The following is a 13670-nucleotide window of genomic DNA, read 5'->3' on the forward strand; positions in this document are numbered from 1 at the left end:
ACCAGTCAGAGGAGCCATGATCAAAAAGCCTACAGATGACAAATGCTGCAGAGAGTGTGAAGAAAAATGAGCCTTCTTACACTGTTGGTGGGAATGTGAATTGGTATAGCCATTATGAAGAACAACTACAGATGACAAATGCTGCAGAGAGTGTGAAGAAAAATGAGCCTTCTTACGCTGTTGGTGGGAATGTGAATTGGTATAGCCATTATGAAGAACAATATGTGTTGTGGTCTTTTACAGACCGGGACCTGGTGGACTTGAGTCGACCAAAAGAAAGAGAGAAAAAGAGAGAGAGAGCAGTATCTCTTGGGTTACGTAGAAAACCAATAAAGCCCCCACACACAGGACTTGTACCACTCGCGAAGGCAGAGGGTGTCCTCTCAAGGAGGTCTTGAAACCCCAGGCGAGAAAGTGAGCTTGGCAGGTTTTCACACTCCGACGAGAATGAAGACAGAAAGGCCGTGGGGGACCCAAGTCTCTAGTGGAGCTCCCAGGCTAATCCAAAAGATTGAGGTGGGAACAAGCCAGTGTGACCGCTGCTCTCACCGGGCTGGACAAAGGGCCTGGAGAGCCTGGGGCAGGACGAGCGGCCACCCAGGAGACCAGGGTCATGAGAGGTGAGATTCCCAGATGTTGATGAAAAGCCCGGGTTTGTTGCCACCTGTTTCTTGAAGTGATTTTTGCAAAACCACCCTTATAACAAATGAGCTTGTGTTTGGCAAAGCCAGTGTAGAGAGGGGGGAGGTTTTCTTACTATGCAACCCACCAGGTGGACAAGAACCTGAAAAGGAAGAGCGGGTAGAACTCCTGAGGAAAGGAAACATCAACTCTGGGGACTACAGGAAGAACGAAATGGATACAGACAAGTTTTAGGAGATGTATTCATTCAACAGAGGTAGCTTGAGGTCCTACTGTGGCCAGGCCCAGTGTTAGGAGCAGGACTACAATGGCCAGTGGAAAGACCCCTTCCCTGTCATTCCCAAGAGTACATGCCTTAACCAATAATTATTTGACTGTCTTGTAATAACCTAAATGGAAAAGAATCTGAAAAAGGATATATACACACACACATATATGTATTATATATTAGGTTGGCCAAAAAGTTAATTTGGGCTTTTTTGTACCACCTTACGCAAAACTTGAACAAACTTTTTGACCAACCAAACATATATAAAAAGTCACTTCTCTGTACACTTAAAACTATCACAACATTGCAATTTAACTATACTCCAATTCTAAAAACTGTTTGAAAATATTACCAAGTGGTACTATCTGACCTGCCTCTTGAGAAATCTGTATGCAGGTCAGGAAGCAACAGTTAGAACTGGACATGGAACAACAGACGGGTTCCAAATAGGAAAAGGAGTATATCAAGGCTGTATATTGTCACCCTGCTTATTTAACTTCTATGCAGAGTACATCATGAGAAATGCTGGACTGGAAGAAACACAAGCTGGAATCAAGATTGCCGGGAGAAACATCAATAACCTCAGATATGCAGATGACACCACCCTTATGGCAGAAAGTGAAGAGGCACTCAAAAGCCTCTTGATGAAAGTGAAAGAGGAGAGTGAAAAAGTTGGCTTAAAGCTCAACATTCAGAAAACAAAGATCATGGCATCCGGTCCCATCACTTCATGGGAAATAGATGGGGAAACAGTGGAAACAGTGTCAGACTTTATTTTTTTGGGCTCCAAAATCACTGTGGATGGTGATTGCAGCCATGAAATTAACAGACGCTTACTCCTTGGAAGGAAAGTTATGACCAACCTAGATAGCATATTCAAAAGCAGAGACATTACTTTGCCAACAAAGGTTCGTCTAGTCAAGGCTATGGTTTTTCCTGTGGTCATGTATGGATGTGAGAGTTGGACTGTGAAGAAGGCTGAGCGCTGAAGAATTGATGCTTTTGAACTGTGGTGTTGGAGAAGACTCTTGAGAGTCCCTTGGACTGCAAGGAGATCCAACCTGTCCATTCTGAAGGAGATCAGCCCTGGGATATCTTTGGAAGGAATGATGCTAAAGCTGAAACTCCAGTACTTTGGCCACCTCATGTGAAGAGTTGACTCATTGGAAAAGACTCTGATGCTGGGAGGGATTGGGGGCAGGAGGAGAAGGGGACGACAGAGGATGAGATGGCTGGATGGCATCACTGACTCGATGGACATGAGTCTGAGTGAACTCCAGGAATTGGTGAGGGACAGGGAGGCCTGGCGTGCTGCAATTCATGGGGTCGCAAAGAGTCAGACACGACTGAGCAACTGAACTGAACAGTCTACAGGTCCAGCTGGTGGAGAGGGAGGCTTACCCACCACGAAGTCAGAGGTCAATTCTCCATAGGCACCCTCACTCAGGGAGTGGATCGGGGTCATCGGCTGTGTGCAGCCTGCAGGGGCAGTCCTGTTTACGAACGGAGGTCTCCTGCAGGGGTCTGTGCACACGGGCCCCTCCCCAGGCAGAATGAATGACTCAGTCCTCTGCACTCCCCTAGCTCCCTCCCCTCCTGCTGTTCTAGAGGGCTCTCCTCTGCCCTTGGAGGAGTCTGCTGCTGCTGCTAAATCGCTTCAGTCATGTCCGACTCTGTGCGACCCCATGGATGGCAGCCCACCAGGCTAGGTTAAACTTATTCAGGTGAGCAAACATCAGCAGTAAGAGATGTAAGGCAGAGAAAGCAGGAGGCAACTTAGGAAGACTGGACAGGAGGAGGGCAGGTTTAGATCAAGTGCCTACTCATTCAGAGGACCCCAACGGGCCGCTCCATAGTTTGCTAAGATACAAAGATGAATGAGTCCACTCCCTGCACTCAGAGCTCCTGAGGCTGGGGTGGCCAGAAAAAAAAGTGGTTTCAATGTGATACTAAAAGAGAGTGACCAGAGGCCCAGAAAGAAAGGACTCTTGAGGACTGAGGGAGCTGGGGGCAGGAAATGTGAAGGGACAGGGAGGCTGTGCAGTGCAGACTGGACAACTTACCAAATCCCATCTGCCTTGAACAGAGACCCTCTCCAGCTCCAGAATTCTAGCCATGAAGCCATTTGTGATGATTTTGTTGTTGTTTAGTCACTCAGTTGTGTCCAACTCTTTGCCACCCCATGGACTGTAGTCTGTCAGGCTCCTCTGTCCATGGGATTTCCCAGGCAAGAATACTGGAGTGGGTTGCCATTTCCTTTTCCAGGAGGTCTTTCCAACCCAGGAATCGAACCTGTGTTTCCTGAGCCATCAGGGAAGCCCAGTGATGTTTTTACAATATGAATTATCCTAAATCCTGGTTTTCCTTTTGTCCCCCCGTCAGAAAAGAGTTGATGGGAACAGGAATATGTGTCGTCTGGCTTCTTACCACACAATCACTGTGGACCAGTGCAGTGCCCCCAGAAGCCTGGAACTGAATTAACAGGTGGCACACGGGCAGAGGGTGGGTAAGACCCGGGGAGTAGGAGGGAAGAAAAAAATAAACAACGCTGGCTAATCTCCCAGGGTGACTGAAGCCCAGGGAATGCTTGGTTCCATGCTGACCTTCAGAAATGTTTCCTCTCCTCTGAGGCTGATGGAAATTTCTGGGGAATTGAAATGATCCTGCCCATCTAAAAGTCTTGCCAATTTTAGGGCTCTGCTGTTCTGAGACAGCAGTTGAGCCATTCCTGTGAATGACTCAGGTCTTCAGGACCACCTGCCTGGCAGGGCTGTCCCACGTATGGCAGGGTACCACGAATGAGCGTGATTGTCCCAGGTCCCACCTGTTGCAGATCTCATGATGCATGATGGGACATGACTCAGGATGGCAGAGTAACAAATGAATAAGTATTGGAAACAAATAAATATGGACATATTTAGCCATCCCATAATAACTCTCCCACACTTGTACACATGTACAGACACACATATACTTCCAGTCACCAAGGCAACCATTCCCTGAAGCTGTATTTTGTTCTTTTCCACATTAGATATTTTCAACCTTATTTCCTAGGAGTGTAGCTCTGGTCTTTTGAGTCTCTCCTGAGGAAGTACCTCAGAACACCTCCTTGGGACATGCTGTTACATCTAACATTTTCCAGGTCAGTTCTGAAGGCTCATGTCTTATCCTCTTTCTGACATTGAATTCAGCCAACACACCATTTGAAAAGGCACTGAAAGCATCAGCAACACAAAATGACCATTACGATTGCTACTGTGAGTCAGAGAAATTAGAGACAAAGGTAGTGTTTGCCTTGCACAGTTTTCCCTGACAATTCTCGCTTTAAAAAAAAGGGTGGGGGGGAATCACAAAGTTCACGTGAAAAAGGAGCCAGTGTGGTTCCAACAGATGGAGACAGAATCTCAGGATTAAAAGGGACAGCTCTTATTTTGGAGGCAGGAATTTAGGACTAAGGATGGTTTAAGAGCAGTTGTTGACATTTCTTTCCTCCTCCTTATGACATATGTTACTCTTCAAATTAACCTCATTTTCTGTTTTAGATTTCAATATTTTAAAATGCCAGCAACACAAAGGGGTCAGGAAACAGTTAAAACATTCTTATACAAATATTAATGTGGCTTTTGACAACATCCATGTAATAAGCAAGGAAGTTTTTTTCCTTTTAACATCACCAACGCATTCATGATTAAAGGTCAGTCTGTGGCAACAGTTAATCTAATTTCATCTCTACGCTACAATCATTACTCTCTGCTTTAAAAAAAAAAAAAAAATCTTATTTGTCACTGGTCCAAAAAGTTCTCTGCATATCCTTCTGTCAGATTTCTGCCAGAGGGGGAATGGTACGAGTATTTAATTTACAGTCGTAATCCACTCTCATGCGCTGCCTCTTATTAAGCGTCGGGGCACAGTGGAGTGGAGAGGTAAGTCTTCACTAGTAAACAACTGCTTGTAAAGTAGCTTAAGCGCAGAACTGGTGATGGTGCGGCCGGCGTTTATTATGCCCTGAACTAGGGCTCTGGTTTTCAAAACCCGAGACGGGAGAAAAGGTGGGAGCCGCGAGGAAGACTGCACCCAGGTAACCTGCGTCAGTCTATACATCAACGGAGAGAGGGGCAAGAGGCCAGTGGATGGAGAGCCTCGGCCGCGTGCACAGTGGCCAGAACCCGGCGAAGGCGCATCCCAGGGGCGGGAGGCGTGGGTGGGCTGCGGAGAAGGCGTGCGAGCCGGGCGCGCAGTCCTCCCACCCCATCAGTCCCTGCCAATGAGCGGGCACAGGCGGGGGCCCGGAGGTGCGGGGTTTCCCGGAGGCTCGGGGATTAACTCTGCTTCCCTGAGGGTCTCTGGTTGGCCCACCCCCTCCCTGGGCCTGGGCGGGTCAGTCACAAGGCAGGTCCCGTCTGTCTGTCTGCCTGTCTCCCGCCTCTCCCTCCCACCACTACCGCCGCCGCCGTTCCGCACCGAACGCTCCGGGGGTCTGGGCTGGCCCTGGCGCCCCGCGTGCCCCCGCCTCCCGGAGCCGGGCGCACTCACCCGCGTGCAGGCCGCCCGCCTCGGGGCCGCTGTCCGGGGCGGCGTTGCTGGGCTGCGCGTCCGAGTCGGTGTAGGTGAGCCAGGTGGACTCCGTCTCCCGAGTCCAGCTCTCGTAGTAGCGGGGCTCGATGGCATCCGCCCGGCTCCCGCCGCAGCCCATCGTCCCTCCCGCGCTGCGGGCGCGCCCGGCGGCCGCTGGGCTTTTGGTTCCGGCGGCGGCTCAGCCCCGGCGGCGCAGCCCTGGCCCGCGAAGAGGCGGCGGCGGCGGCGGCATCGGGTCCCCGTGCCAGCCCTCCCGCCCGCGCCGCAGCCAGGCGCCCGCCGCCCCCTCCGCCGCGCCAACTCCCTGCGCCCCTCCTCTCCTCCTCCAAGGCCCTCCTCTTCCCCACCTCTCGGCCCCCTGCCGCCCCTCGCCCTTGCCGCGCCCCCTACCTGTCCTCAATTCAAATTCTCCCCCGCATCCTCCCTGGGGGCGCCCAGCCGACCCGGGGACTCAGGAGCGACGGCCTGGGAATGGGAGGGGGCGAGGGGTGGATGTCCCTCCAGGGGTTCAGCCCCTCCAGCTGGGGTTATGGCTCCCAGGCTCTTGCGCATCCATCCACTCCCCCTTATTTATTCCTTCATGCCTTCTTCCTCTCTCCTTCCTTCCCTCCCTCCCTTCCACCTTTGTTCCACTCAAACATCCCGGGGAACCTTGGAAGGGACTCTCAAGCTTTCTGGCCACTTGTTTCTAAAGCAATGGAGCTGGTGACGACCCAGAACCAGGAAAAGAAACTATTGCTGTTAAGAAAAAACTGGAAATAGAACTGCCTTATGATCCAGCAATCCCACTGCTGGGCATACACACTCAGGAAACCAGAAGGGAAAGAGACACGTGTACCCCAATGTTCATCGCAGCACTGTTTATAATAGCCAGGACATGGAAGCAACCTAGATGTCCATCAGCAGGTGAATGGATAAGAAAGCTATGGTACATATACACAATGGAGTATTACTCAGCCATTAAAAAGAATACATTTGAATCAGTTCTAATGAGGTGGATGAAACTGGAGCCTATTATACAGAGTGAAGTAAGCCAGAAAGAAAAACACCAATACAGTATACTAACGCATATATATGGAATTTAGAAAGATGGTAACAATAACCCTGTGTACGAGACAGCAAAAGAGACACTGATGTATAGAACAGTCTTATGGACTCTGTTGGAGAGGGAGACGGTGGGAAGATTTGGGAGAATGGCATTGAAACATGTATAATATCATGTATGAAACGAGTCGCCAGTCCAGGTTCGATGCACGATACTGGATGCTTGGGGCTGGTGCACTGGGATGACCCAGAGGGATGGTATGGGGAGGGAGGAGGGAGGAGGGTTCAGGATGGGGAACACATGTATACCTGTGGCGGATTCATTTTGATATTTGGCAAAACTAATACAATTTTGTAAAGTTTAAAAAAAAAAAAAAAAAGAATGAAGGAAGAATCAGAGCCCCTGCCTCTCCTACTTGGTTTGGGAAGCAGGGAGTAGGGTCTTATAATGTCCGAGAGAGCTGGACCAGACTCTGTGTCGCTAACAGCCTTTCCAGTTCTGAGACTTTGAACTTTCTTCTCAAGAAAGCAAAAGAGCATCAGGAACCTCAAGGAACTCGGAGCAGTTCCTCTGGATCGTCTGTTAAGGCATGGCTGGCTTCCCTCCAAATCCATTGGTGGCCTTGATATTCCCAGGGTTCGTACCCCAACTGTCAGCCTTTCATTCCGGGGTGCACGCTCAGCTCTGTGTGCTTGATGGGAGCACTCCTCGAGCTCAGACTTGGGTAAACCAAAGAATTCCCTTGTCCCAAAGGAACCAGAACACCCTGGGAAAAGAAGGAAACTGCCTTAAGGAGACAGCTAAGAAAGAAGGGTTGAAAGAATAAATCCTCAATGACTAAGCTCTGGCAGATCTTCACAGTGTTGAATAAATACTGTTTTCATTCTTCCAAAAGTATATATATATATATATTATTATTTTAGTCAAAATATATCTGACGTACACTAGTAGGTTAGTTTCAGGTGTACTACCTAGTATTTGACATTGGCATCCATTATGAAATGATCACCATGGTAAGTCTAGTAACCATCTGTCCCCATACAAAGTTATTAAATTATTATTGACCATATTCCTTGTGTTGTATATTACATCCTTGTAGCTCATTTATTATATCACTGAAGGTTTGTACCTCTTGATCCTTTCATCTGTCTCACCCACCTTCTCACCTTCTGCCCATCTGGTGACCACTCTTTTGTTCTCTGTATCTATGAGTCTGTTTTCAGCTTGTTTTGTTTGGCTTTTAGATTCCACATATAAATAAGATCCGGAGAAGGCAATGGCACCCCACTCCAGTACTTTTGCCTGGAAAATCCCATGGATGGAGGAGCCTAGTGGGCTGCAGTCCATGGGGTCGCTAAGAGTCGGACACGACTGAGCAACTTCGCTTTCACTTTTCACTTTCATGCATTGGAGAAGGAAATGGCAACCCACTCCAGTGTTCTTGCCTGGAGAATCCCAGGGACGGGGGAGCCTGGTGGCTGCCATCTATGGGGTTACACAGAGTTGGACACGACTGAAGTGACTTAGCATAAATAAGATCACACAGAATCTGTCTTCCTCTGACTTATTTCACTTGCCTCAATATTCTCTAAATCCACCCACATTGTTGCAAATGGCAACTTTTCATTTCTTTTTAAATGATTAATATTACATTGTCTGTATACCAGATCTTCTTTATCCATTTTTCTGTTGATAGACGCTTACGTTGCTTGTACCTCTTGGCTATTGTAAATAATGCTGAAATGAACATAGGGGTGCAAATATAGTTAATTTCTTTATTTGGCTGCATCAGGTCTTAGTTGCAGCACGCAGGATCTTCACTGTGCCATGCGGTGTCTTTCGTTATGGCACACGGGCTCTCTAGTTGCAGTGTGTGGGCTTAGTTGCTCCGTGGCATGTGGGATCTTAGCTCTCCCACCAGGGACTGAACCCCCATCTCCTGCATTGCAAGGCAGATTCTTAACTGCTGGACCACCAGGGAAGTCCCCTTATATCTTTTCAAATTAGTGTTTTTGTTTTCTTCCAGTAAATATCTACAAGTAAAATTGCTGGATCATATGGTAGCTTCACTTTTACTTTTTTGAGGATCTCTATACTGTTTTCCAGAGAAGCAATGGCAACCCACTCCAGTACTCTTGCCTGAAAAATCCCATGGACAGAGGAGCCTGGTAGGCTGCAGTCCATGGGATTGCAAAGAGTCGGACAGGACTGAGCGACTTCACTTTCACTTTTCACTTTCATGCACTGGAGAGGGAAATGGCAACCCACTCCAGTGTTCTTGCCTGGAGAATCCCAGGGACAGAGGAGCCTACTGGGCTGCCGTCTATGGGGTCGCACAGAGTCGGACATGACTGAAGCGACTTAGCAGCTGCAGCAGCAGCAGCATACTGTTTTCCATAGTGGTTCTACCAATTTACTTTCCCACTAACAGTTCATAAGTGTTCCCTTTTTCTCTGCATCATCAACACTAATAATTAGTGATGTTGAATATCTTTTCATGTGCATGTTGACCATCTGTATGTCTTCTTTTTTTTGAGAATTAAAAATAATTTTATTATAGTAACATACATATATAAGTTCGTCACTTCACCCACTTAGTGTATGTCTTCTTTAAAAAAACGTCCGTTCAGATCCTCTGCCCATTTTATGCTGACTTGTATGAGTTCTCTGCATATTTTGCATATTAACCCTTTAATGGATAAATTGTAAACATCTTCTCCCATTCAGTAGGTTACCTTCTCATTTTAGTTTCCTTTGCCGTGTAAAAGCTTTTAATTTTATGTAGTACTGTTTATTTTTGCCTTTGTTTCCCTTGAGTGAGGAGACAGATCCAAAGAACTATTGCTAAGACCAATGTCAAAGGGCATACTGGCTGTGTTTTCTTCTAGGACTTTTATAGTTTCAGATTTTGAATTTATTTTTCTGTATAGAGTGAGAAAGTAGTCCAGTTTCATGCTGATGCATTAAGCTATTCAATTTTCCCAACACCATCTACTGAAGAAGCTGTCTTTTTCCCATTGTATTTTCCTGGCTTCTTTGTCATAGATTAATTAACCATATAAGCTTGGGTTTATTTCTGGGCTCTCTATGCTGTTCCACTTATCTATGGGTATGTTTTATGTCCACACCATACTATTTTGATTACAGTAGCTTTGCATTATAGTTTAAAATCAGGACTTGTGATGCTTCCAGCTTTGTTCTTTCTCGAGATTGTTTTGTCTATTTGGGTCTTTTGCATTTCCATACCAATTTTAGAATTATAGCTCTATTCTAGCTCTGTGAAAAATATCATTGGTATTTTGATAGGGATTGCATTGAATCTGTAGATTGTCTTGCAGAGTATGATCATTTTAACAATATTAACATTTCCAAAAGACATGAGTGTGGTATATCTTTTCATTTGTTCATAACATTTCAACTTCTTTGATCAATATCTTACAGTTCTCCAAGTCTCTTATCTCTTTGATTAGAATCATTCCTAAATATTTTATTCTTTTTGATGCAATTGTAAATGGGATTTTTTTTCCTAATGTCTCTTTCTGAAAGTCCACTTTTAGTGAGTAGAAATAAAGCCGATTTCTATATAATAATTTTGTATCCTGCAACTTTTCTGAATTCATTTAGTAGTTCTAATAGTTTTTTGTGGTGTTTTTAGGATTTTCTATATGTATTATATCATCTGCAAACAATGAAAGTTTTACTTCTTCCTTTCTGATTTTGATCCCTTTTATTTCTTTTTATTGCCTAATTACTATAGCTAGGACTTCCACCTCTGTGTGAAATAAAATTGGTGAGAATGGGCATCCTTGTCTTATTCTGGATCTTAGAGGAAATGGTTTCAACTTTTCAACACTGAGTATGATATTAGCTGTGGGTTTGTCATATATGGCCTTTATTATATTGAGGTATCTTTCCTCATTCAACATATATTTATTAAATACCTATTATGACAAAACACTGCCAGTAGATATAATACCCATCTAATACATTTTATTATCAATTGTATATATACTATAATGTGTATTGTTTAATATATCTTATAAAGTATACAGAATATAGGTATAGTATTCATTATATACTATATAACATATAGAATATAGACTAGGTTACATTGTCTATAGCATTCAGTATGTATTAACAGCATCCAGTAGATAGGCCAAGTTCAGGGCATTCCTGGAACATAGTAAAAATGAATAATGTGGGCTAAAGAAGATCTAGTTTAGGGCAGAGCTCTTAGATGTCCCTCTGGCAGGTTCTAATCAGAATCCATAATGCAGAAGTGAGCAAAGACTCCCTGAGCTAAGATCAGGGACTCCTCCTCATGCTGAGTCCAGAGCCTGCCAAATCCAAGGGCCCAGACTGGCCCTTTCCCTGCAGGGTTTGCAGGGGAAGACACCTTTTAAGACACCCTGGCACTGTCTTCAATCTGGTTTCAGCTGTGAGAGGCAGAAGAGGTGCAGTTATTTAGGATACAGAGGTTTCCCAAGCCCATTGGAATTCAGATGCCCTGTGTCCTTTTTTCTTAACCTTAAGATTTTGGTTTAAGAAGAATGAGCCCTCTGGAACAGAGAATTCTCAACATCTCTAACAGAATTTCTGCTTCCATCAGTTCTAGTGTGAAGTGGCTCCTTTAATAACCAACTACTTTGTAAAAGTCACCACCCAAAGAGCCGTCCAAACAGAAAGAGTGTCCAAGCTGGGAAGGTCCCAGGGAGTTCTAGAAAAATTTAAAAGGCCCCCAGAGCTGGAGCACCGTGAGCCAAGGAAATGAGGTGAACATGAGAGGAGGTGGAGGAGTGGGCTGGACCAGCTCGGGCACGGAAACAACCAGAGAGAGAGATTTGGACTTCATCTTAAAAGCGATGGGAAGTGTTGCAGAGCTTGAAGCCATGCACTGTTAACATCAGATCTGTGATTGTGAACTGTCACTCTGGAGGGAGGTGGAGAATATGTGTCAAAGAGGCTGGAATGGGTCCTGCGAAAGCATTAAGAGGCTCTTAGAGACAATGATATTGGAGAATGCAAGTAGTGGGGTGGACAGGCTTGCCAGTTGCTGAGAAGAGGAATCCTGGAGGTGAACTAAGATTGTATCAGCATGGGGAGGTCTGGAAATGGCAGATAGATGAGGAATACTGTTTCAGTTGAATTTGCGATGCCTCTATGGCTTGAGTTCACATAAGTAAAGCACTTAGCTTAGTTGCCAGAATGTAGTAAGAGTGACTTTGTAAGTGATGTGTGTGTGTGTGCTCAGTCATGTCCAACTCTTTGTGACCCCATGGACTGTTAGCCCGCCAGGCTCCTCTGTCCATGGGGATTCTCCAGGCAAGAACACTGGAGTAGGCTGCCATTTCCTCCTCCAAGGGATCTTCCCAACCCAGAGATCAAACCTGTGTCTCTTGTGTCTCCTGCATGGGCAGATTATTTACCAACTGCGCCACCTGGGAAGCTGGTTGTAAGTGCTGGTTTTTCTTATCACCTGGCTCCAAGTCTAGAACTCAGGAGAGAGATCTCGGCTAGAGAAATGAGTTTAGGAGGTATCAGTATATTAAAAATATCTGAATAAATGTCTTCCCCAAATATCTTGGCCTTCTCTGTTCTTGTTTTCTAGTAACTTCCCCAGCTCCTGCCTCCTGCGCCCTGTCCCTTAAAGCTCAGTCTCTTCTGTCCCCAGTCTTCCTCTCTTTCTATAAAAAGCAACTTACCTCTGTTCCAGCATCTGACTCCATATTTGATATTTCAGCCACAACTTAACAATTTCTTCAGGCATCTCAAAAACTTGAAGGATGAAGATATTGTCCACACCTAGCTTTGAAAAATCCTCTATTACTAAGCTGTGGAGGATAATAAATAATAATCAATTTTTATTGTCACATATTCAAATTCTAAATAAGGTATCTAATACATGTACGAGTTGGAAATAGGGCCTGCTGACATTTTGCCAGTGACAGGAGACAGGAATGGAAACCTGCATGAACCAGCATCATGTTTATGACTGATTCCAGCAATGTTTCAGCACACCATGTGAATTAGTGCCTCAGAAAGTTACTCTGCCAGCCCAGCTTCCTGAGGCTCTTAGAGGAGGAGAATTTTGCTGAGCTGGACTGGTGAGTATGGAAAGACACAGGAATATGGGGTCATCAGAGCCAGATTAGGGAGCAGAGGCAGTGAAACTGTGAGATTGTTGACTTCGAGCTGCCCAGATGGCATCTGTAGGAAGATGTCAAGTTGGCAATAGATAAATATAAAGCTGGAGCCCAGAAGAGAGGTCTGGATGGGGACCACGGGAGTTAGTGAGATCCCAGGGAGAGACCATGGGAAGGGAAGGCTAGGAGTGAACGCAGAGGATGTTCAACATTTGCAGGGTGAATAGAGAGAAAGAGCCAGGAAGGGAAATCAAGGGGAAATCATCAGAGGAGAGTGGCGCATCAAAGATTTTGAGAGAGGAGACCTCTCCAACAGTGCACCTATACAATGCAGATTGCATCACATGGGGACCAAGAAGTGGACCATGGGCTCTAACATCAAGGAGGTCCAGTTTATTGGAATGTTGGCAGTGGAAGCCAAACTGACTCAGGTCAAGAGTAAAGGAGGGGTGAAGAATGAGACAGCAATGCAGCAGCTGGAGGGAAAGTCCACATTAGAACTTTTGTTTTAATAGAAGAAACTAGAGAATATTCAATCTTAAATATTCACTGGAGGGACTGATGCTGAGGCTGAAGCTCCAATACCTAGGCTACCTAATGCGAAGAGCCGACTCATTGGAAAAGATTCAGGGCAGGAGGAGAAGGGGGTAACAGAGGATGGGATGGTTGAATGGCATCACTGACTCAATGGACATGAGTTTGAGCAAACTCCAGGAGATGGTGAAGACAGGGAAGCCTGGTGTGCTGCAGTCCATGGGGTCGCCAAGAGTTGGACATGACTGAGCAACTGAATAACAACAACAAAAGAGCATGTTTATGGCTTGAGAAGGAGGCGAGAACACTGAAATCTGGGGATAAAGAGGGAGAGAGCCACAGCAGTGGGATGCGATTGGCCCCCGTGGGAGGAGGGCACCCCGCCTGCACTGTTGTAACAGAAATGCACGAGGAGGGCTGAGAGGATTCCAGGTTAGAACTAGGATGTTGAGGGTTCTCCAAA

General features: G+C 46.0%; 1 protein-coding gene across 1 annotated transcript in view; it reads right to left on the reverse strand.

Annotated features, from left to right (window-relative positions):
• Nucleotides 1-5787, reverse strand: part of BAALC (BAALC binder of MAP3K1 and KLF4) — an 87321-nt gene extending 81534 nt beyond the window's left edge. Inside the window, exon 1 of the mRNA XM_061439234.1 lies at nt 5444-5787. Coding sequence (XP_061295218.1) covers nt 5444-5603 — 160 coding nt within the window. The 5' untranslated portion in view covers nt 5604-5787. The remainder of the gene's footprint in view (nt 1-5443) is intronic.
• Nucleotides 5788-13670: the final 7883 nt, after the last annotated feature.

Source organism: Bos javanicus, chromosome 14, assembly GCF_032452875.1.
Source record: "Bos javanicus breed banteng chromosome 14, ARS-OSU_banteng_1.0, whole genome shotgun sequence".
NCBI lineage: Eukaryota > Metazoa > Chordata > Mammalia > Artiodactyla > Bovidae > Bos > Bos javanicus.